The sequence below is a fragment of the Panthera uncia genome, chromosome D1 (genome assembly GCF_023721935.1).
Source record: "Panthera uncia isolate 11264 chromosome D1, Puncia_PCG_1.0, whole genome shotgun sequence".
NCBI lineage: Eukaryota > Metazoa > Chordata > Mammalia > Carnivora > Felidae > Panthera > Panthera uncia.
Genome location: NC_064808.1, coordinates 50,830,451 through 50,854,815, shown reverse-complemented (window position 1 = coordinate 50,854,815; position 24,365 = coordinate 50,830,451). Strand labels below are relative to the sequence as shown.

Here is a 24,365-nt window from a genome sequence, read left to right as displayed (position 1 = left end):
AATTAGCAAGTAACTGCAATCAGGCCAGATTTTGAACCCAGGCAGGCAGTCTGAATTTAGTTTCTGATGTCTTACTTTCCAGACCACACAGAGAAGGTGACAATCCTAGGAAGTGATTTGTACAAGAGATGTTTGGAGCATTTGAGGAAGACTTAGATTTGGAACCTAAATTTTATTTCCTTACGAAAGCTTTCTCTCTAAGAACTGGTTATATACCTTTTCCTTATAGCATACATCAACATATCATTTCCACACATATATGGGAGGTTATTTGATTGATCATGTCTTTTCATTAGCACTTCTCATTAGCTTCATATATCATGGAGCATGCATATTCTTACTCTTTGGTATATATAAGACATCCAGATGAGGGCTTGGTACATAGCAGACAGTCAGTAATGTATTTTTTGAGAAAGTAATAAGATGAAAGAGCAGACTTAGAAGATATATTTACAAGATATATTTACTTCATAAAATTGAAAACCTAAGACACTGTAGAGGAATAATGCTTGTGTGATGTGGATTGTGTTTACAGACATTGACCTAAGGAAAGGATAAGTAGTCTCAGACTTGGAGGGTCTGAAATGGAAAATGGTTTCCTCAAGAGAGTATAGGCTTTCTGTCACTAGACTTGTACAAGCAGCTTCTAAGTGACCACATTTCAGGATATTACATTTGGGAGCCAAGCATCATAGCATTATTAAATTATATATGCTTTGTAACTAATTTCTCAAATAGATGATAAGATTATATTCCTATGGCTTAAAAACCATAGGTATTTCCAGGATAGAAGTAAAAAATAAAATATTTATACCTTCTAAGATGGACTTTGAAATGTTTATAGTCACTTGCCATTATAATTTGATTGTTGAATTTTTAAGGGTATAAAAAATTACAATAGAATTGTGGTAAATTCTCTTTTATGGCTTAAAAATTTAAGCAAAATAACAATTTCATTAGTAATTAAAACTTATAATAACATTATAACCTATACAATTTATAGCTGTAGTAATTGTTAGCACGAAGTAATAAACTTGCAGTAGCATACGAGAAATGTATATTGCAATTAATAAAACAAACAAAATTAGTTGGTCTTTTAATAATACAGGTGGATGTGAATAGGGGATTGAAGGAAGGATATTCTTTTTAATTATTACAAAACTTTTTATCTTATCTTAGGTGTTTCCACATTCTAAAATTCTTTTGAGGTGAGAACAATTGGATGAAATTAATGTTAATGTCCCTTCTAAAAAAGAGGGTCTTTGAGATTCGAATTCAATAAGGTAAGAATGATGACTTTGACTTCACCTACAAGGATCTCTCATGGTGAGATGTCTCCAGTGAAAGATGCCTCTTTTACTCTTTTCTCCTTACCTATTGGCATAATCTCAATCTATGGCCCAGTCACTGCCAGAAACCTTCCCTGATTTACCTCACCTGTAAACCCCTGGTCTCTGACTTTCTACTTCCCTTCCCATGGCATGCTTCACTTGGAGACTTCGGGGAACACATACTTGTGTGGCTTCTGGTCTGACCTATCATATCAGAGCTCATACTGTAAAGCAGACAAAACAGACTAAGGCAATATATTTTATAATCCAACTAAATCACGTGGCCAATCAAGAAAAGAGATAAAAATTTATTATATAGATACATTAGGTTAGACTACATATGTACTGAAGAGCTAAATAAGATCATGTCTTGCAGTATATTGAGTGAAAAGAACATGATGGAGATCATAGATCTGGTGAGGGAAGATCTCGTCTGATCCATAAGGAAGACTTGCAAGAAGATATGCCATTCTTCAGACATGGTCACTTATAAAAGTCTGTTAAAAAATTCATTTGCTGGGTTCAATCCTTTATCTATTTGCCTATTAAACATTATTTATCGGTCCTGTGTATATAAAGCATTAAAGCTGGTTGTAGAGAAAAAAATGAGATGCAATTTTCATAGCGTAATGGGGCAAGAGACATACACATTATTATAGAACAGTTTATATTTCCTAAGGGAGGTATGCTGAAGATGTATGATGCCCTTAACACAACAGCAAGGACCCTAGAAGGGCTTCAACATATTCATGTTTTTTTAAAAATTTTTTTCAATGTTTATTTATTTTTGAGAGAGAGAGACAGAGAGACAGAGCACAAGTGGGGGAAGGTGCAGAGAGAGGGAGGGAGACATGGAATCCAAAGCAGGCTTCAGGCTCTGAGCTGTCAGCACAGAGCCCGATGTGGGGCTTGAACTCATTATCCGTGAGATCCTGACCTGAGCCGAAGTTGGACACTTAACTGACTGAGCCATCCAGGGACCCCTCATGTGGGTTTTGAATGACTATTAGTAGCTTTCCAGGTGATCAATGGGAATAGCTATTCTATGCCCCCAAGAAAGCAGTGTATGAAAAAGCATGCAGATGTGATTAAGCATGCTTTTAGACATTTCGAAACACTCAGATATGGCTGGAACATGAAATACGTGATGGAGTGTGATGGTAAATAATATGAGATAGGTGAGCAAAAGCAAGAACAGAAGCAAGAAGAGCTTTGCACATCATATCAAGATCCTAGCAGGAAATGCAGCACACACCTACATTAGGACATCTCAAGACAGTGAAATACAGAAACCATTTTCAAAGATGTGGGCAAGTGTAGGGAAATCACAAAGTCTTGTGAAGTTCCTGGATTAGTGACCGCGGGCACTATTACAGTCCTTTGTACTGAAGGGTTAAGAGGAGGACACGGTTAGAAGAAGAAACCAAATCCAGAGGGAGATAAAGCCAGTTTGCAGCAACCCTGCTGGGAGGGAGCTAAAGGAAAAAAAAGTCCTGACCTGCCTTTAATCCTTTGTTGCTGTTTCCTATAGTCAAATCCAACCAGAAGTGAGAGAGCAGGGAAGTCTCTGGATGTAGTCCAGTGTCCCAGGACCAAGAACATGATGGAAAGTGGTGGAGGGTAGACCAGAGGAAGGTAATACAAGATATTCTGAACAGCATACACTAAGAAAGGTTATATTTGTATTATTGTTGATTATTTTCACATGATAGAATATTTCTACAGCAATGTAGAGGTTTCACTGGAAGATGCAAATCCTAGAAGTAGGCATATTAGTTACAGAGCTATTTTAATACCCCAGGAAAGAAATGAGAAAAGCATGAAGTGGAGTCGAATTGATGGGAATGAAAGAGAGGCAAGAAACTGAATGGATATGTGGGGGGAATAAATGACATCGAGGATGACTTGATTTCATTTTCTAACCACTTTTAGGAAGATAAAACCTTGTGTTCTCTTCATCATTATGCTGTCCACATCTGTCATCAATAACACTGCCTTTCATCCTTCCACATTTATTCTACTTGGAATCCCTGGAATGCAAGATCAGCACGTGTGGGCTGCCATCCCCTTCTGCTCCATGTATATCCTTGCTCTGGTTGGCAATGGCACCATCCTCTACATCGTCATGACAAATAGAACTCTACATGAGCCAATGTACCTCTTCCTGTGCCTGCTTTCTATCACTGACCTGGTTCTCTGTTCGACCACATTGCCCAAAATGCTAACAATATTTTGGTTTAGGTCCCACATAATTTCCTACCATGGCTGCCTCACCCAGATGTTTTTTGTTCACACTATTTTTGCCACAGAGTCGGCTGTTCTACTGGCCATGGCTTTTGACCGCTATGTGGCTATCTGCCACCCACTTCATTATACATCCATCCTCAATGCCACAGTGATTGGGAAGATTGGTCTGGCATGTGTGGTCCGTGGCCTTCTCTTTGTTTTCCCCTTTGTCATCCTCATCAAACGTTTACCCTTCTGTGGACACCACATCATCCCCCACACTTACTGTGAGCACATGGGCATTGCCAAGCTCGCCTGTGCCAGCATCAAGCCCAACACCATTTATGGACTCACTGTGGCACTTTCAGTCACTGGCATGGATGTGGTCCTCATCACCACCTCCTACGGCTTGATCCTGCGGGCTGTGCTGCGCCTGCCCTCCAAGGATGCCCAATTCCGAGCATTTAGCACTTGTGGAGCCCATATTTGTGTGATTCTGGTTTTCTATGTACCTGCCTTCTTTTCATTTTTCACCCACCGCTTTGGCCACCAAGTACCTCCTCATGTCCACATTGTACTTGCAAATCTCTATCTCCTCGTGCCCCCTGTTCTTAACCCCCTGGTCTATGGCATCAATACCAAACAAATCCGCCTAAGAATATTTGGCTTTTTTATGGGAAGGAGGTAGCTAGACTGTCTATATACCCCAAGGACCAATGGGAAAAGTTTTATAATTAATCTTTCATCTTCTCTAGTACATCTTATCCTTGGACTAGAGGTTTCTGTTTCTGCTAATTCTAGCAAACCAGTATCATGTATTATCTGAAAGTTTCTGAAGTATTTAGAACAACACATTTATACTTGCTCAATCTACAGAAGACTATTTTCCTGTAAGGCTATTATGTGGCTCATTAATTGGCCTGTAGGTTTTGAATCTTCCTAGGAAAAGGTCAGGAGGCATTGTAGTACTTTTGATAGTAAGAACCAGTAAATTACTCTATGTACAGAAAACTCAGGGCTGGAAAGAGGAAAAGTGATAAGAAAAGATCCACTTACTTATAGCTTCAAGAAATTGAGAATCACACACACACACACACACACACACACACCACTGATTGATTAATTGATTGTCAGCACTTTCTTAGACCAAGAGTGTTTGTAATAAGAGTGTCAATGCGAGACCAAAGATGGTCATGGTAGCCCAGGTTCCTCTGTATCTGGGATCAGATTTAAACAGATGGAGATGACTGCTATGTAAATTATTTTGTGGACTACTATGGAGAGGTAGCCTGACCTTTTGTTTAACCTCATTTAGTCAATAATGCTTTGGGTATATACGAATTCCCAGGACACAGTTTCCTGCTGATCCTCACCAGGGTAACCCAGGTTACTCAGGCTTGACAAGTATCTTTCTCCAAATAACTGGCCTTCATGCCCTAGCACAGGCTTACCTTCCCTAGGAGCTGAGGTTTGTTACCTTTTTTTTAAGGTGCATTATAAATGAAAAATCTTGTGCACATCAAAATTTCCTCCAATGGTTAACTTTTGTGCAGCTTATATTAGAGCATTGAATAAGGCTTCTCTACAGAATTTTGTATTAGTCAGGTTTTCCAGGGAAATAGGACCGATAGGAGGTAGATAGATGATAGATGATAACAGAGGTAGATAGATAGATACATAGATACACAGATAGATACATAGATGATAAAAGAGGAGATTTATTGTGGAATAAATTATGTACTAGGTATAATGGGCATTGAATTTCACAGGTGAATAAGGCACAGTGTGTGACTTTAGGAAACTCATGCTGTAGGGAGAGAAGAAGTTAAGTTAAAAAAAATTGGGACACCTGGGTGATTCAGGCAGTTGAGCATCTGACTCTTGATCTCAGTTCAGATCTTGATCTCGGGGTCATAAGTTCAAGTCCTGTGTTAGGTTCTATGCTGGGCATGAAGTCTACTTAAAAAAAAAAATTTGTTCCTACAATTTTAGAGACTGTGAAGTCCCACAATCTTCTGTCTGTAAAGTGGAGACCTGGGAAAGCCAGTGGTGTAATTCAGCCTGAGAATGAAGGCTTGAAAACCAAGGAGCCAATGGTGTGAGGCTCAGTATGAGATCTGAGACCCGAGAACTAGGGATGCTGATGTTCAAGGGAAGAAAACCGATGTCCCAACTCAAGCAAAGAGAGCAAATTCACCTTTTCTCTGACTTTTTGTTCTGTTCAGTCCCTCAATGGATTGGATGTTGCCCACCCACATTGGTGACTATTATCCTTACTTAGTCCACTGGTTCAAATGATAATCTCATCCCCACCTCTGAAACACTCTCGTAGACGTCCCACAGATAATGTTTTACTAGCTATTGAGGCATCCTTTATCCCAGTCAAGTTGACATATAAAATTAACCATCACAAATTCTTATTGGGTTTGTAAATTATGCTTGTGCTACATTATTTTTTAAAAGAATCAAGGGTATTAACTCCTTATTGAGTATATCATTTGCAAATATCTTCCCCTATTCAGCAGGTTGCCTTTTTGTTTTGTTGATGGTTTCCTTTGTTGTGCAGAAGATTTTGGATTGATGTCGTCTGTTGCCATGCACTCAAGAAAAAGTTCTCAGACACCAGACTAAGCGGACATACAGGGCTGCCTCTGCAAGAGAGCAGCAGCAACGGGGGTCTGCACAGTCTTTATTTTATGTTTCATAAGATATAGATATCAAAGAATGTCAAAGCATGGAAAGAAAACACAAAGAGCCTCCAGATATCAACCAGACACACATCCGGTGTTTACGTGAAAGCGTGCAGGGAAGATGTGCAGTTTCAAAGACTACCAGGCAGGTCTGTTTCTTAACTGGCTCCTGGGGGATCATGGAGCTCTGTTCTCATAATGCTATCACATTCGACAGCCTTGAGACCAGAACATAGCTGATGTTTCAGCAATTACCCCATTCTCCTTCCCAGGGCTTACAATACACTCTCTAGAAATAACTCCACAGAAGTCCCACCTTTTTTTTTTTTTTTGCATTTGCTTCCCTTGACTGAGGAAACCTATCTAGAAAAATGTTTCTACTCTCTATGTCAGAGAAATTACTGATGTGATGGGGGACCATAAGGCAAGCTGAGGGCAAAATACAACCTAGCATACCCCCCATCCCAGGTGGGATATGTGTGGGATATGTGTGACATTCCTCAGGCACTGCTGGCTGCCCAAGGACAAAGGAAAGGACAGAAAATAAATGGTTAAACTGATAGAGTCTCCATCAGTTTACAAATACCTTAGTAAATTATAAGAAAAAGAAAATCTTATCAGTAGTCTAATCTCCAAAAACCTATAGACTCTATTTCCTGGAGCCCCACATCACCTCTCCATGGTGATATGGGGAACAAAGGCAAGAAGGAAATGGCAGGTAAAATAAAATTTCCTTATAACCTGTAGCCCATTGACAAATACTTGAGGCAAATACAGAGTTTAACATTTCTCCAGGAACTCCCCACTGTCTTAATGTTAATGCTTTGCTAGAGGGAAAAACAAATTTAGCTTGATAATAGTCAGGCCTTCAGTAATCTGTGAGTCTTTAGCATATAAAAGCCTCTTTGGAAACTTCTCTTCAAGTCCAGAATATATAACCAGTCATTCTGCACAACCCCAGTGCAGCTCTTCCTGCCCATAGGTCCTGTCCCTGTGTTTTAATAAAATCACCTTTTTGCACCAAAGATGTCTTCAAGAATTCTTTTTTGGCCATCAGTTCCAAAACCCATGAACCTCACCATCACACCAAAACCTCATCATATGTGATCTTCTAGGAGTTTTATGGTTTCAGGTCTCATATTTAGGTCTTTAAGCCATCTTGAGTTTAGTTTGTATATGGTGTAAGAGGATGGTCCTAGTTTCATTCTTTTGCATGTAGCTATCCAGTTTTCCCAGCAACATTTGTTGAAGATACCATCTTTACCCATTGTATATTCTTGCTTCCATTGTTGTAGATTGGCCATATTGTAGAAGGATTCTCGCACAGAGGGACGGGACATTGAGGCCTTTCTTCCCAGGAAGCAGCTTTATTCACGCTAGCAGGGATTCAGTGGGCTAAAACTCAAAAGGCTGAGCGCTGAGCAGAGCAGGGTATAGTCTTTTATGCAATTTCTACTTCTTTGTTTCCCATATATGGTGACACATATAGTCTGATTGGATACAGTCCAAGTTACAGAATTGTGTTAGAGTTATGCATATGTGTATAGGAGTTGATTGGGCCACTTTGCCTTTCTTTGTTCTGAGAAGGCCTCCATCACATTCCTTAGGGAGGGGCTCTACCTCTATCACAATATAATCATGGGTTTATTTCTGGACTCTCTCTTATGTTCTATTGATCTATGTGTCTGTTTTTGTGCCAGTACCATACTGTTTTGATTACTACAGATTTGTAATCTATCTTGAAATCGGATTGTGATACCTCCAGCTTTTGTTCTTTTTAAAGATTGCTTTAGTGATTTAGGGCCTTTTGTAGTTCATGCAAATTTTAGGATTACTTATTCTAGTTCTGTGAAAAAAAATGTTGGTATTTGGATATGGATTGCATTAAATTGTAGAATGCTTGGGGTCTTATGGACAGTTTAACAATATTAATTCTTCTAACCCATGAGTATGGAATATTTTTCCATTTTTTTGTGTTATCAATTCCTTTCATCAATTTTTTAGTTTTCAGAGGAAAGGTCTTTCACTTCCTTGATTATGTAAAGAACTTATAGAGTTGTGAAAAGTAAGTGAGATGATTCTCAGAAATACCAAATAAAAGCTGTGCTATCTAGTTAACAATAGGTTTACAAACTATTGGAAATATGTATGAACGCCTCCTCTTCCCACAATGGAGTCCCAAAACTTTAGACACTTCACTTCCTGATTCTTCTTCCCCTCTCCTTTTTGTGGGCTTTGCATTGAGCATGCACCAAAGAACTGAAGTCTCTGTGTCACCTCAAGGAATGTATATTTGTTCCAATCAGACTACTTTTTGGCCATACATGGGCATAGGTGACTTCTGAGTAACACTGTAACCTCTGTAGTACTCTGCCAAAGAGGAATCAGGGGAGGGACTTCACGCTAGAAGATTAATTGCTTGCTGTAACCTTCCTGAGTGTGCCTTTCCATCAGACACCCATTCTTGCAAGAATGTTAATTAGAGCCTCACTTCACTGTGCTCGGAGTTTCTTCATCCCTTCTTTCATTGGGCCAGTAGGATTATTTCTCACAACAGCTCAATACCAAAAAAGCAAATAATTCAATTAAAATAAGCAGAGGACCTGAATAGGCCTTTTGTCAAAGACGTCCACATAGCAAACAGATACATGAAAAGATGTTCAACATCACTCATCATCAGGGAAATGCAAATCAAAGCTACAATGAGATATTGGCTCACAACTGTCAGAATGGCTAAAATAAAAAAAAAAAAAAGAAGAAGAAATATCAGGTTTTGGCCAGGATGTGGACAAAAAAGAACCCTCTTGCTCTATTGGTGGGAATGCAAATTGGTGTAGCACAGTGGAATACAGTATAGACATTCCTCAAAAATTAAAAATAGAAGTACTATACAATTCAATAATTCTACTATTGGATACTTACCCCCTAAAAAGCAGAAACAGTAATTTGAAAATGTTTACTGCAACATTATTTACTTTAGCCAAGATATGGGAGCAACCCAAATATCCACCCATAGATGAATGGCTAAAGAAGATGTGTGTGTGTATATATAGAGAGACAGACAAATAGATAGATATAGATATATATATATAGATAGATATGTATATAATGAAATATTACTCAGTCATAAAAAAGAATGAAATCTTGCCATTTGCAACAACATGGATGGACCTAGAGGGTATTATGTTAAATGAAATAAGTCAGTCAGAGAAAGACAAATACCACATTGTTTTACTCATATGTGGAATTTAAGAAACAAAAATAAATGAACAAGGTGACATTAAAAAAAACATGCTCTTAAATACAGAGAACAACCTGCTGGTTTCTAGAGGGGAGGTGGTGGGGGAAGGGTGAAGCAGCTAAAGAGGATTAAGAGTACACTTATCTTGATGAGCACTGAGAAATATATAGAATTGTTGAATCATTATATTGTACACCTGAAAGGAATATATATAACATTGTATGTTAGTTATACTTTTTAAAAAATATAATTTATTGTCAAGTTGGCTAGCATACAGTGTATACAGTGTGCTCTTGGTTTTGGATTACTGTGATTCATCACTTGCATACAACACCCATTGCTAATCCCAACAAGTGACCTCCTCAAAGCCCATCACCCATTTTCCCTTCTCCCCCATGGCCCCCCAGTCAACCCTCAGTTTTTTATGTGAATTATACTTAAATAAACCAAAGAATCAGGGAGATGGTTTGAATCAGGATTGGGAATATCACAATCTCTGTGTATATATATCTAAATATTCATAACCATGTATCCAATTCACCTTAGAAAAAAAATTTAAATTTAATGTCCATGGCATATGATAAAAACATAATTACACCAATGTATCCCATTCTGCATGCTCTTCTTATGAAATGATATTGACACTCCAATGAAAGATACAAGCTATGTTCCCTTCACATAAAGCTGGCTTTAGTGACTCACTTCCAGTGACAAGAATATGTTGGAAGTGATAGAATATGACTTACTTCTGAAGCCAGGTTGTGGAAAGAAATACAGACTTGTCTCTCTCCTTTCCACTGCCCTTTCACCTTTGCCCTGCTTCTCCCCTCCTTCTGGTTATTTCTTTTCTTTCATTCACATGTAAGTATTCCAATTTTCTTGAAATTGCCATGATATCATCTAGAGATGAAGAGAGATTAATGAGGATTCCTGGCTGTTCCAGCCTTTAGCTATTAAATTCTCCTGGCCCAGCCCCACACCCTGGAGTAAGCCAGTACCAGATGATTCCAGCCCCTTCTCTGATGTTAAGTAGAGCCAGTAGTCAAGATGTCCTCACCAGCTCCTAGAAGAAGAGAAACAAGCTGTCTTTACTGAGCACTGACTAAAATTCCACATTTGTGAGCAAAATAATGTTGGTTTAAGCTACTAAGTCTGGAGTGATTTGCTATACAACAGCCTAATCAAGCTGGAACGATGTCTAACTTAAACAATTTTCTATATGATTAATAACAATCTAATAAAACTCAGAAAATGCATCTCTACCCAATGCTTAGAATTACCTTCCATTGGTCAAACTGTAAGGTCTGAGAGAAAAGTCCCCAGGAGACCACCCTTACTTCAGATGCTTCCAATGAACTCAGAGGTCCCAGGACCTCCACCATTTTATAGCTGGCTATAAACTTGGGGGGGGGGTCATCACAATCATCATTGTGTTCAATAATGTATTAGACAAATTTACAAAATTCAGAAAAGCACTATACTCAGAATTAAAGTTTTATTATAACAAAAAGATACAGATTAAAATAGCCGAAGTAGGAGATGCATTGAGCAGAGTCCAGTAAGGGTTCAAAGTGTGAAGTTTCTGGTTGTTCTTTCCCTGTGGAGTCATGGATGGGTGTTAGCTCCTCTTGGTCACCATATGTGACTACACAGTGTTACTGCCAACCAGGGATGCTCATTTGAGTATTTGGTGTCCAGAATTGTTGTTGGGGCTTGATTACATATTGCTCATGTGGTGGCTTTTATTCTCCTGTCCCTCCAGGAAGTCAAGCTATACCTCTAGTCTTCAGCTATTGTTGAGGTCAGAACTGATATGATGTGACCCAAAACCCTCATCGTAAATCACACCAATAGACTGTCCAGTGGCCAAAGCCACCAGGCAAATTGAAGACACTTTTGTAAGACAGGACATTCCAGAGGTCTAGAGATCACCATCCAGGAACTGAAGGCTTCTGGTTATGTATTATGCATCCTGAGTGATGTGAGATATACAGATTTATTTATTTTTGTATAATTATATTATTTAATATTTATCTTTTCTCCACTGTTTTAAGTTATTGTCTTTATTATATAATATATGGCATATATACTTGGGCATTTGTAATGATGCTATTCTCCTCAAATAAGCTGTCTTTTCCTGCAATTAGCTTCATTTTTTGCAACATTTTATAATACATTTTAAATTCTAGTAGGGCAGGGGTCCCTGGTTATATCATTTTCAGTGATTTGTTCTTCCACTTAAATTTCAGAATTATTTTGTCAAGATTCTAATAATGAATCATTGAAATTTGTTTGGATTGGCCTTGATTTTATGAATTCATTGATGGAAAAAGCATGGCCTTCAAATATTGTTGGTTATTAGTTTTTATTAATGCAAGAAAACAAAACCATGTAAGATCTCATAAGCTAGGATACATAATTAGTTCCTATTTAAAAGAACTTAAAATTTTTTTGTTTATTCCTTTTTTGAGAGAGAGAGAGAGAGAGAGAGAGAGAGAGAGAGAGAGAGAGCATGAGCAGGGGAGGGGCAGAGAGAGAGAAAGAGGGAGACACAGAATCTGAAGCAGGCTCTAGACTCTGGACTCTCAACACAGGGCCCAACGTGGGGGCTTGAACTCATGAACCGTGAGATCATGACCTGAACTGAAGTTGGACGCTGAAACGACAAAGCACCCAGGAATCCCAAGAAAGAACTTATTTGGTTCATTTATCATTAACTTATTCATTTATTTGACTCTTCTAATCCGACCACTAATGCCAAACATGGTGCTAGTGATTGGGATACAGGATTTGTGGAGAATTCCAACCAGCACCATTCTCCATGAGTAGTGTGATTATCCAAAGAATAAGCTTAAAAGTTGTGACAGGTCGAGGATTCTGTGCAGTACTATGGCAGCACTTGATAGGACTTTGGGGACACTCTACAAGAAGAGATTCTTTAGAAGTTCTATGCAGAGGGGTGCCTGGGTGGCTCAGTCGGTTGAGCGTCCCACTTCGGCTCAGGTCATGATCTCATGGTCTGTGAGTCTGAGCCCCGTTTCAGGCTCTGTGCTGACAGCTCACAGCCTGGAGCCTGCTTCAGATCTGTGTCTCCCTCTCTCTCTCTGCCCCTCCCCCTATCATGCTCTGTCTCTCTCTCTCTGTCAAAAATAAATAAATATTTTTAAAAAATTAAAAAAATAATAATAAAAAAAAGAAGTTCCATGCAGGGAATTCACCGGACCATAGATGTAAAAGTGAGAAAGCAAGGCTAGGAAGAAAGGATTCTTTCTGGTTGCTACCTGTCATTGTCATCCATGAGGATCTCTCAGGGACAGAAAAAAAAGAATGACTGATGCAGGATTCTGATGTGGTACCAGAGCACAGCTTTCTGCAGGGAAGGCTGTGTGGATATGACTATGAGCAGGTACCCCCATGCTTGTCTACATTTGTTGATGATTCTTTCTGTTGATGTATTGATTGTGCCAGGCCCTTCATTCTGCCACTCCTTCCCTCAGCCCCTGCTTTCCTTCTGCTGACACCTGACTTTGAACAAGTCTCCCTACAGGACCTGTCCTGTAGGCACAACTTGTAGTACCATTTGGACATCACAATTCAGAATCCAGCCATCTGAGTCGACTTATGAATGGTCTTTCATGACTTTGACAGTGGTTAGTACTGTCTTGTGCATTCTGCAATGGATGTGGAAGATTGTTTTGGACAAACTTTCTTCTTTTGACTTAATGAGAAAGACATATGCTATATCTGGACCTAGAAGTTGAGAGGATACTATAACACATGAGAGGGTATTTCACAAAATACCCTGGGGAGAACATCTAGGGTAAAGCCATTGGCCTAGGAAACACGTTAGAGTAAAAAACCTGGAAGACAATAAGGATAGATGGAGCTAGAGCCACTAACAACATTTCACCAGGGTATCCAACAACAGGGGCTGTACCTCTGATGCCTTCAGGAGCATGACTACCCCAGTCATGGAGTAAGGTCCTACCGGCTTCCCACACTTATACATATCTGGGAAAGAGAGCCTTTGGAATACAAGCGGCCGGGACCTCCTCTACTTCCAGATTTAGCTTTAATTTCACTGTCTCCTCTCAGGCTCCTCCAGGACTGCCAAAGACTGGAACATGCCCAGAACTGCTAGGGTCAACCAGCCTCATCCCCTGGGAGCTTAGGGAAACCTCCAGGGTCAAGTTTATCCAAAATAGCAGTGGTGCCTTGAGAGTATGTGTTTGGGAAGGAGGGAGTAGCAAAGAGCTAATTCTGGGCACCCAGGGGGACTTTCCTTAGGTGACTTAAAGGGCCATACCATGGATTGTGCGTGCCGAGAGTGACGAGTGGAGACATGCCGGGCACAGAGTGTGTTCCCCACGAGCCCCACGGATGTATGTGTAGATATAGCAACATACAGCCACACACACTCACACACACACATCTGAAGAAGGTGTCCAGGACCAGCTTCTCACACTCTGCCTGCCTCCTATTCCGGTAAGTGGTTCAGGTGAGGTGGCTTCGCACTTCCATCTGGTATCCTGGTCTCAGGTTCCCAGAGCCCTGTCACTTGCTTCATTCTTGGTCCTCACTGAAGAGCTCTTTTGTGGACTTATTTCATCTTAAGTGGACTGAGAGTGGTTTTGAAGACTCTGTCACAGTGGTTGGTATTTCTATCCACGTTTGCCTCACAGGCTTCAAGTGACATTCTCTAAATGGATACACATTCAAAATTACACATAATAATTTTTGTGAAAATGATGTCTTGTGTGAATAATAATTCAGTTCATCATGAATAACACATTCAAAATGAAATATGTATTTGTCAGATGTTACACCACATTATTATAACTCTAACATGACAGCATTCTACTATACTACATGACATATGTTAGCTTGATTCCAGAATCATTTTTGAGTGTCTACACATCCCACCTTTTTAGTTTTCCATTTTGAAAACATTGATTCTTTTGGAATTTGAGGCTCATGAAGTTTTTTTTATTGTTCTTCTCAGGTATTTCCCCAAAGAATCACCATGACCGTTTGCAATGCGTCCCTGGGTCACCCACCTTTCTTCATTCTCCAAGGCATTCCTGGGATGGAGGACAAGCACAGATGGATCTCTGTCCCCTTCTCTTCCATGTATTTCATCACCATCCTTGGGAACTGCACCATCATCTTCACCATCTGCACCGAGCGCTCCCTGCACAAGCCCATGTTCCTGCTCCTCTGCATGTTGGCCTTCACAGACCTGGGCATGTCCACTACCACCATTCCTAAGGTGCTGTGCATCTTCTGGTTTGGCCAGAGTGAGATCAGCTATGTGTGCTGCCTGGTCCAAATGTTTTTCATCCACTCCATATCAGCGTTGCAGTCAGCCATCCTGATGACCATGGCCTTTGACCGCTATGTAGCCATCTGTGAACCTCTGCGTTATGCCACCATCCTTTCCAATAGTCGCATTGGGCTCATTGGCCTGGTGAGTTTAGTGAGAGCCATCCTTTTCATTCTGCCCATGCCTGTCCTCCTCCAGAAGATGCCCTTTCATGTAAATCACGTCATCCCTACCACCTACTGTGAGCACATGGCTGTGGTGAAGATGGTGTGTGTGGACACCACAGTGAACAGGATATATGGTCTGGTGGTGGCCTTGTTGGTTATCGGGCTGGACATCTCAGCTATTGCTTCATCGTATGTGCTTATCATCCGGGCTGTACTGCGACTGTCTTCTAAGGAAGCCCACCACAAAGCAGTCAACACCTGCACCACACACATTTGTGTCATGCTTATCTCATACACTCCCTCGCTGTTCTCTTTTCTCACTCACCGCTTTGGTAGGGGAATTGCACCCCATGTGCACACCATTCTTGGGAACCTCTACTTCCTTGTTCCTCCAATGCTCAATCCTATTATTTATGCAGTGAAAACCAAAGAGTTTCGGGACAAATTGACCAAATACGGGTGCTGGAAGAAGGACCCTGTAACCACAACCCATGGTCAGAAGCCTGTCTGATCATCCAGCAGTAGTGGGTATGAGGAAAAAATGTTTAGTGGAGGCAGTTCCTGGGAGTATTGAGTAGTGATGAGATATGTCGTATTGGGCAGATTGACTGCCCCACTCTTGGACAGAGAGGCTATGTCACAGGAGACCTCCTTGCTCTCAGTAACTCTAAAGGTCTAAAGGAAGAATCTTTCCCTATGAAGTTAAAATAATGACATTCTCTCCTTTCTTGACATGCCAGTTGGGAAAGTTATATTGATCATGTTTTTAAAAGCACTTTCAACAAAACACACAGAGTGCATAGAAAATGAGTTAGGATGCTTCCATATGGAGACAACATTGAGCAAAAATAACTGGCCCACCACTTTACCATGTAAGAGCAAGAATTATGTGGGTGTGAGCATGCATTTGTATTTGTTTGCTTCAGGGGAAACGGGGGATGGAGATTGGGGGCAATGAGAAAGGACAAGGAAGAGTAAATTAATATTTACAGTCACTGCTTTATTTTCTCTGCTAGTTCACCCTACGTTCGGGTAAGAGACTGGTTATTTCCATGAAGAACAAAGGAATATGCACAGGAGACATAAGCTGCCAGTCTCAGACAGCTCTCAGAAGAAAGGGTTAAAGGAGAAGCTCCTGACCGTAAAGGTTTACAAGCATTGGACCTAATTTCCTATTTGTAGAAACTCCCAGAGTCAACTGTTCTGCTCCTCCGAATGAATTCACTGTTTGACAAGATTCTCTCAGAAAGAAAATGTCTGAGAATGACCTGCTAATGGTCATAGTTATAAAAATCTGTTTTATACTGGAAACCTTTGAATGCAGACCTCTGTAAGGCAATTTCTGTGGGTGCCCAGGATGACGTCCTGAACAGGTACTCATGGCAGCTGTGGAGTTCAGGTCTTGTGCCCACGTGTGGGAATTCACTAATTCAGAGGATATCATTTGTCGTTCTAGAAGGTTATTGTAGATATAATGGTGAATATTGTAAATTTCATGAAGCTGAAACCAGAAAGATTCTAGTGTTGTTCATCATATTGTATAACTAATATATGAGACAGCATTCAGTAAAAACGATACCTATGGTTAAAGCCACATGACCACTATTTAAGTGAGTCTCTTACAATAGTTTACCAGGAGGGAAAGAAATGAACCTTCTCCAGAGTGTTGTGCCTGCGGTAAGAAATAATAACAAATGTTTCCAGTATGCTGAACCGTTGGATACCAAGGGCTAGGACATTCCAGAACTTGAAATAAAGGGCACAGGCTTGAGGCGGAAAAAAAATGAGGATTGAACAGGAAGTGCCTTTTCTATGAATAGAAGAAATAGGAGCAGTAGGTTTGAGGAAGAGTCCTGCCTGTCTGGTTAGAGGACCAAGGTCAGATAGTTAATCCTCCACAAAACATAGACAAAATTCAAACCAAAGCCAAACTACTCAGCTCAATGGCTTATTATGTAAATGACCTATATATGTCAGTAGTGAAGGGGACTGAGGCATTCATTAGCCTGAAGAGCTGTGATAACAGGAGGCTTAGTTTTTGCTGAGATCTGAGAGTGATTTTCTTTTAATCTTATTTGAAAGGATTTGAGATACAGAAGGGATCCACATGCTGTAAATATTTTTTTGTTTTGTTTTGGTGAGATATTCTCTAAACATGAGTAGCCTTATTTTGTTTTGTTTTTGGGTTTTTTTTTTTTTTTTTTTTTTTTGCTGAAATTATGGGCTAAAGATTTATTAAGGTCTGAACACAGCACGCCTTGAGAAAATGTACTGGGAAATTGGCAGCAGCATCTGGTTCTGTGAAAACTTGGGAAACTGAAAATCAGAGAAGGTATGGAAAGGAAGTCTGACTGTATTTCTTTTCTCACTGGTATTTTTCTTTCTTCACAAGTGTTATTAATCTATGGTTGATTGTGTTTCCTGCAGCATGACTTCTCTCCTGTGGCCTTGACTTCTCTCCTGTGGCCTTGCTGAAAATGTGACAGTTGATATTACTGGACAACGAACTGGTTCCGAACTCCGGTTCAGCTGCATGCTGCTTGAAAAATCAACACTGGAGAGATAAATGATGGTGGGTGAGGAAAGATTGCTTTATTCCAGAAGCAAGCAACCCTGGAAGATGGTGGACTAATGTCTCAGAGACTGTCTTTCCTGTCCAGGTATAACTAGAGGGATTTAAAGGAAGGCATAGGGCAGGTAGGGGGGCTATGTTCAGGACAAACAGGTGCCCAGGCATTTAGTTGTATGCAGACATGACCCTGAACAGACCTGCTGGCATCCCTGGTGGCTGTTTTGAGTATAGTTAGGCCTTATCATGTGGGAAATTTCTGGCCCTTTACTCCTCAAGGCTAGTGGTCTGCAATTGTCAAGGAAAGCAAATGAGTTCTGCTACAACCAAAGGACTTATGTCAGCACACAAGGTGTGCATTAGCTTGCAGCAATTAACCCTTGAAACCGGTTGCAGTGCTGTTAATGACAAATATGTTAACTGACTAGTTTACCCTTCATGCCTATAGAATTGTTCCTAGCCATGCAAAAATTAGAACAATGTTCATATGATTGATATCCTGGTCAAGCTTAAATCACTCTCTGCTTGGCTTTCAAGTCTTTGGAGGCTAATTTAATGCCAAGTCCTCTTCATTTTCATTATCTCCACTGAGGAATTTTTGCCTTGAGATGTCCTAAGTCTCTCAAAACAAATTATAGATAACCATGCAAATGTTCGTATAGATAATGGTCTTATAAATAAACAATTTTCTCATAAACTATGAGGGAGGCAACACATCTGAATGGAGTCTCAGGTATTGGGGCAGAAGAAGCTGAGCAAGCAAGCTCTAGCTGGAGTTCCTTGACTAGGTTTTGTGTTTTACGGCTAATTCTCTAGGACTCTTGGCTCCACCCTGTGGGGAACTTAGTTCTATCTTCTCGGTTCATGGTTTCACCCTTACTGATCATTACTTTTTCGTGAATGGTTACATACGTTTGCAGCTCAGTAATTTTTAGCCTGTTTCTTGCCAGTAGAATTTTGAAGGTTCAGGGCTTCCTTCCACTTTGAACCTAATTAGCAGGAAGAGGTATGGCTTCTTTCTCAAGTCAGCAGGAAGGAATCATGTGAAACCAGGTGATTTACTTGGGTACATACTTGCCCTATCATAAGACTAAATGAACATGTGAAAACATCCTGAACTAAAAAGGAGATATGGCCCTCAAGTGTTTAGATACTTTCAGAATGAAGTTTGGGGCCACACAGGTAAGTCACAACACCTGCCTTGGAGATAGCCAATGGTGAGGGAAATCCAGATTGGAGAGTGGAGGAAGGCAATGATGAGCATTAGTTGCAGCCCTGAGATCAACTGCAGAATTCATCCCACTATTGTCTTCTGAGTTTCCCCTCCGGGGAGAAGGGAACTTCTTGAACCAGTGGGGAGTGGAGCTGAGCTGTATAAAGGGTAAATTATGGCAGCCAGGAGAAGGTAGATTGCAGACTTCATCCTACAGAAAAAGTAACCAGATGAGGGCCCCTCTGCTTGCCAAAGTCATGCCTACCAGAGATTGCTTCCAGGCAATGATTAGGACTGACCCTGGAGATATTAAGGGCAGAACCACGCCTGGAAGGTTAAGAAAAAAAAAAGTCTTCTGACTTTAGCTTCAAGACTTCCCAGTGATTTTGCTGCACAGAAATCCAGATTGCTTTCACTCAATATTTTCTCCCTCCTTCACTCATGGTCAAACTTGGATTGTAGTCTGATGATTTTCCCAGTCTCCCCTGTCTCCCTAGCTTCATCCACACAGGTATTTCCACTAATAAAATTCTTCCATGTTTAATTTTGTCATAGAGTCTCCTTCTCTGAGGACCCAGACTAACATAGTTCTCTTGGGCAAACCCAAAAAGAAGGCAGGTGTCATGGTGACTGGCTGATGCATCCCATCAAAGCCAACTTCTAGGGGTACAATGTGTATCATAACAGTGGAGATTGGATGGAGGTGAGGTGGGGCATTAAAAACAGTGTAACTAGAAAAGGAAGATATTTTCAGTTTTCCAAATAGTGACAACTGTTTATTCTACAACGTACATACTCTTACTTAATCATGAGTGTTAGGAATGAGGTAGGCACATAATAGTTGCCATGTTTTTATGATTAACACCATTCTTGATCAATGTTACACTTAGTCTTGCTGCACAACTTCTTGGTTATCTTTAAAGAGACAACATGGGCGTAATAGCATGGGAAGACATTTTATCATCAAAAAGAGAATTTAGGATCAATCACTTACTACCTGTTTAATTATGGGAAAATTACAAAGAAATTGAACTTCTGTAAATTTACCTGCAAAATGGATATTATTACATAACGAGTTAAAGTTGAAATGGTTCCCTAAGCTATTATATATTAAAAAACCCAGCATAACTAGCCTAGTGGCACAGAGCCACTTAAACAGATGGTATTTCTGCTGAAATTGATAGAATGTGAGAAACATAAGATAGGCCTCTTCCATTCACTCCTATTCTAGGCTAGAACTACCTCAACCTTAGCTATTGCCCTGAACTTTATGGTTTCTTATTACCCAGTATCCTCACATGTTTATCCCAGGTTTGAATGTTATCATTCTTCTCCATCACTCATATTATATTGGTGACAGTAGAATACTTAGTCCTTTATTTTCTTGCTTTTTTAAAACTTTGACATGTTGACCATGATGGTGGCTGAAAGTCAGTATCAGGCATAAATCCTCTCTCTATGCTCCAACCTTCGATGGGAAATCTGGGTTATGAAGTACAAAAAGGCCAGGGAAGACTTTATAGATTAGTTACCTGACTCTCCCCTTTTTCCTTCCCCTCAGTCCAAACTTCCCCAACACACTCTCTACAAAAAAATACTTTCATAGTTAAGAATGAATTAGGATATTTCTTTACTAAGAGAGACAAATAGCAGAACAGGCTAGAGATAATGGTTTCTTTCTTTTCTTGTGTGGATAATATGATTCACTCCCGTTTTGTAGGCATCCCCCTACACTGAAAGCTAGGCAAGACCAGTGGAAACTGAAGGAAAAGGAGTATTTAGTACAGAGGGCTCTCTCTGTCAAAGTCACATGAATTGAGGATGTTCTTAAGGTTTATAGACTGGTGAGCTGAACAGAGTAGAGAGGAGGTCAGGATTGGTCAGAAGTCCTGGCTAGGGATAAAAAGTACATGCACAACTCCTTCTCACAGTGTCATTATCTTTTTAAGAATCTCAAGCACAGGATAGAGATTTAAAAAGGATTTAAAAATTTAGTATTCTTTTTCCTGAGTTTACGATAATAACAACTATTTAACTTTAAAACTGTAACTTTCCTATTTTTTAGTAGTTCTTATATTTCATGGATTCATTAAAATTTTTTTTGGAAATGGAGTCATTTCTGCTTAAATATCCAATCTTGTATTTGCCTTATTACATTATGCAATTGACCCTATGATGACTATGTACTTGAAATGATTAGATAGAAAGCACTACAATGACTCAAATATTTCAAAGTGGCAAAGCTTCATCACGTAAGTTGGTCTTTGTTCATGATCCGAGTTACCCTGGAATATCACTTAAGGAACAGGTAGCTTCCTGTTAACATATATCTTTTTTTTTAAGGTAAATTTCCTGGTCACAGAAGTCTTTTGAATTAGGCATCTAGACACATGTTTTCCCTTGCAATGAAACCTGTGATATGTATTTCAATAATCCCACAACCTGTGTCTATATGTCATCTTCAAGTTCATCCATTTTTGTTATAATCATCACAATCATCTAATTAATATCGTGAACATGTTGCACTGCTGTTGCATTAGAAATAATCCTGGTGAAAAGACAAATTTCCGTGTTAAAGTGGTATCCAAAGATAGTGAGTATGTTAGGTGCTTTCAGTAGTAAGACATTCTTTGGAAACAGACACAGAATTTAAAAATTAGAAAATAGAAAGCCAAAGTAAGTATAAACTTTCCAGCAAGACAAGGAAAGATGATCTTGGCTCATCTACAGAAAAATCTTGTGTGTAGCTGATGAACGTGAACACAGATGTGAAAGTCATCAGGAGACCCGTGCCATAAGAGGACTTCTGTTTAAACAGACATAGAAAGAGCCATCTTGGCCTCTTCCTTTTTTAGTTCATAGCTCAATGAAAGGACAAACATCAGTTCTTCATGCAAGCCAAAACAAAACAAAGCAAACAAACAAACAAACAAGCCAAAATGTGGGAAACCACCACACACAAACGTTCCTTCTGATCTATTTGTTCCACAGCCCATTTAAAGATATAACTGGGTCTTGGATGGTTGGGCAAAGCACTGTCAGTTGTTCTCACTGTTTATTTACTCACAGGTATATTGTCAGCACTCATAGTCTATGTAGGTCCTCTGCAAAGGCATTTGGTCACTTTGTGCCATATTTCCTTCATTTTTATACCATAGATGATGGGGTTGAGCACTGAGGATAGAAGAAGGTAGAGATTGGCAAGGAGAACACGAGCATGAGGTGGGATATTGTGACCAATGTGGTGCATGAGAGACGAAAAGAGTGCAGGAACATAAGTGACAAGAATGACAAAGAGGTGAGCTGAACAGGTGTTGAGAGCTTTATAGGTAGCATCTTGAGAGTTGAGACATACCACAGCCTGAAGAATGAAGCCATAAGAGAAGCCAATGAGCAGCAGATCAAGTCCCACCACTAGCAGAATCACAAAGAGCCCATAGATATGGTTAGGTCTGGTATGGTCACAGGCCATTTTCACCAAAGCCATGTGGTCACAGTAGGTATGAGGAATGACCATGTGGCAGAATGTCAACCTTTGAAGTAGAAGTGGCATGGGTAGGATAAGAATCACACCCTTGGCCAGAGCCATCAGTCCCAGGCATCCAACTAAGGAATGGCTCAGAATTGTGTTGTAGCGTAACGGCTCACATACAGCCACAAAGCGGTCAAAGGCCATTGCGGCAAGTAAGGCTGATCATACCACAGATGTTCCATGGATGAAAAACATCTGGGTGAAATAGGCATTGGCAGCTATATCCCTATCATTGAACCAGAAGAGGCAAAGGAACTTGGGCAATAGAGCCAGAGTAGATATGAGGTCAGCTACCATCAGCAAGGCCAGGAGCAGGTACATTGGGATGTGAAATGTGGGCTCTGTGGCCACCAGAAAGAGAATAGCACCATTGACAATGAGGACAGCCAAGAACATGGAGGAGAAAGGAAGAAATAACCACAAGTGCTGTGACTCTAAGCCTGGTATGCCCATCAAAGTGAAGTTCAGGATGCTGGAATGGTTGAAGATTAGCATCATAGATACTGTTGGTGGTTGTTAAGTGAAATTTAGACATCTGTCAATGAGCCGTGCATGGTGTTTTTTTTTGTTTTTTTTGTTTTTTGTTTGTTTTTTTTACCAGTTTGGCTTTTAATGACTTGCTGAGATGGGAAAGATGGAAAAATACCTCTTTGGGGGAAATGGAGTCTTCATTCTGGCTTCAGATCTATCTCTAAACATCTATATTGTTTTCACACTCATTTCTTTGTGAGGTGAGCCTCAGGCTTCTTTTCTGGATGGAGGATGTTGTAGTGGACCTTTCCTCTCACCTGTCCCAGTTCAGCAACTCTACACTTCAAACAAGTTTTCTGGACTTCTGAGTTAGAAAAGGAGAAAATATTTTTATTCTTGATTAAAGGATGAACATTTTTGATACAAGACCCATGATCATATCATTGGGAAGCTTCCCAGTTATAGAAGAAATATACTTACTCACCCCTTGTTGTAACAGGGCTTAGCTGTTGGGAGAAATTTCCTTTGAGTTTCTTTGCTTTCATGTTTTGTCCATCTTCCAGGAATCCATTCTCTGGTTATGATCCTGTTTCTCCTTCTGGGTCTCTTTGCTTTTCAGACATGTGAAAGATATATTGTTCAAATAAGAACACCATCAGATGGTTGCTTCCCACTAGCTCCCATCAATGCACTTGATGGACAGTCCTTTGCAGTTTTTTTGTATGAATTATGCATATTTATTTCTTTTCAACTAGCCCTCATTCATGTATAGATTGAATTGCCTTTAACCATGAGGGATTTACTTCAAATCAGCCCACTGTCCTCTTTCATTCTTCTGTTCCTATCATGAATTAGCTGAATTTCTCTTTCCTTCCAAAGACCTTCCATAGACACTTTAAGCAATAAAGCAAGAACCCCTTTCACAAATACCTGCCTGTACTGTATCTATTTTTTTTCATCTTCCACGTTTTCCATTTCATGTATTTTTCAGGTCATGCAAATCCAATTTGTGCCTATAGCCACTACTCATAGTCCCACATTTTAGGGATCTTAATATTATCATGTAAAATATATTTAGAAAGTCCTCATAGCAGTTTCACTCATGGAGATGATTTATGATTCCTATAAGAAGTAGGTATGCATATGTTTGCATTATGGTGGAAATTTGTCTTAAACTTAGCCTTCTAAAAGGAAGCTAACTTTTAAAAAATGTTTTATTTTATTTTATTTTGAGAGAGAGAGATATATATAGAGAGAGCACAGGCTGGGGAGAGGGGCAGAGGGAGAGAAAGACACTATTAAGCAGCCTCCATGCTCAGCACAGAGTTTGATGTGGGGCTCTATCCCATGACCCTGGGATCATGACCTGAGCCCAAATCAAGAGTCGAATGCTCAACTGACTGAACCATCTAGGCTCTCCAGAAGCTAATTTTTATAATAGAGGTGTGTGGTGGGGGGAGGGGAAGACAACCGGGACCAATAACACAAAGTGAAGAATCTTTGCCCAAATAAAGTTAACACTGTCACTAGCATTTTGTAGAATGTACTAGATGGAATAGTCCTCTTTGGAAAGTAGTGATAGAGGGTGTAACTTAAAAGGAC

At 40.0% G+C, this 24,365-nt stretch overlaps 3 protein-coding genes across 3 annotated transcripts; 2 read left to right on the top strand and 1 right to left on the bottom strand.

Annotated features, from left to right (window-relative positions):
* The first annotated feature begins 3,205 nt into the window (after positions 1-3,205).
* Positions 3,206-4,290, top strand: LOC125913654 (olfactory receptor 52D1-like). The gene has a single exon (XM_049618864.1). The coding sequence runs from the start codon at positions 3,295-3,297 to the stop codon at positions 4,243-4,245; it is 951 nt and encodes a 316-aa protein (XP_049474821.1). The 5' UTR covers positions 3,206-3,294; the 3' UTR covers positions 4,246-4,290.
* An 8,532-nt stretch (positions 4,291-12,822) lies between these two features.
* LOC125929210 (olfactory receptor 52P1-like) lies at positions 12,823-15,557 on the top strand. The gene is made up of 4 exons (XM_049640191.1): positions 12,823-12,894; positions 13,584-13,709; positions 14,104-14,177; positions 14,469-15,557. Exons 1-4 carry the CDS (start codon positions 12,823-12,825, stop codon positions 15,487-15,489), a joined length of 1,293 nt encoding a protein of 430 aa, XP_049496148.1. The 3' UTR covers positions 15,490-15,557.
* Positions 15,558-21,849: 6,292 nt separating this feature from the next.
* Positions 21,850-22,846, bottom strand: LOC125913858 (olfactory receptor 52P1-like). Its single transcript, XM_049618951.1, is given in 1 exon segment — positions 21,850-22,846. A coding segment is annotated over 1 exon segment (939 nt). The 5' UTR covers positions 22,791-22,846; the 3' UTR covers positions 21,850-21,851.
* Between the last annotated feature and the right edge of the window lie 1,519 nt (positions 22,847-24,365).

Coding starts and splice junctions, on each gene's coding strand:
- LOC125929210 (XM_049640191.1), top strand. CDS start 12,823: ATGCAGGATTCTGATGTGGTACCAGAGCACAGCTTTCTGCAGGGAAGG. Junction 12,895..13,583: donor GTGGATATGACTATGAGCAG/GTACCCCCATGC, acceptor GTCTCCTCTCAG/GCTCCTCCAGGACTGCCAAA. Junction 13,710..14,103: donor ATAGCAGTGGTGCCTTGAGA/GTATGTGTTTGG, acceptor TTTCATCTTAAG/TGGACTGAGAGTGGTTTTGA.
- LOC125913654 (XM_049618864.1), top strand. CDS start 3,295: ATGCTGTCCACATCTGTCATCAATAACACTGCCTTTCATCCTTCCACA.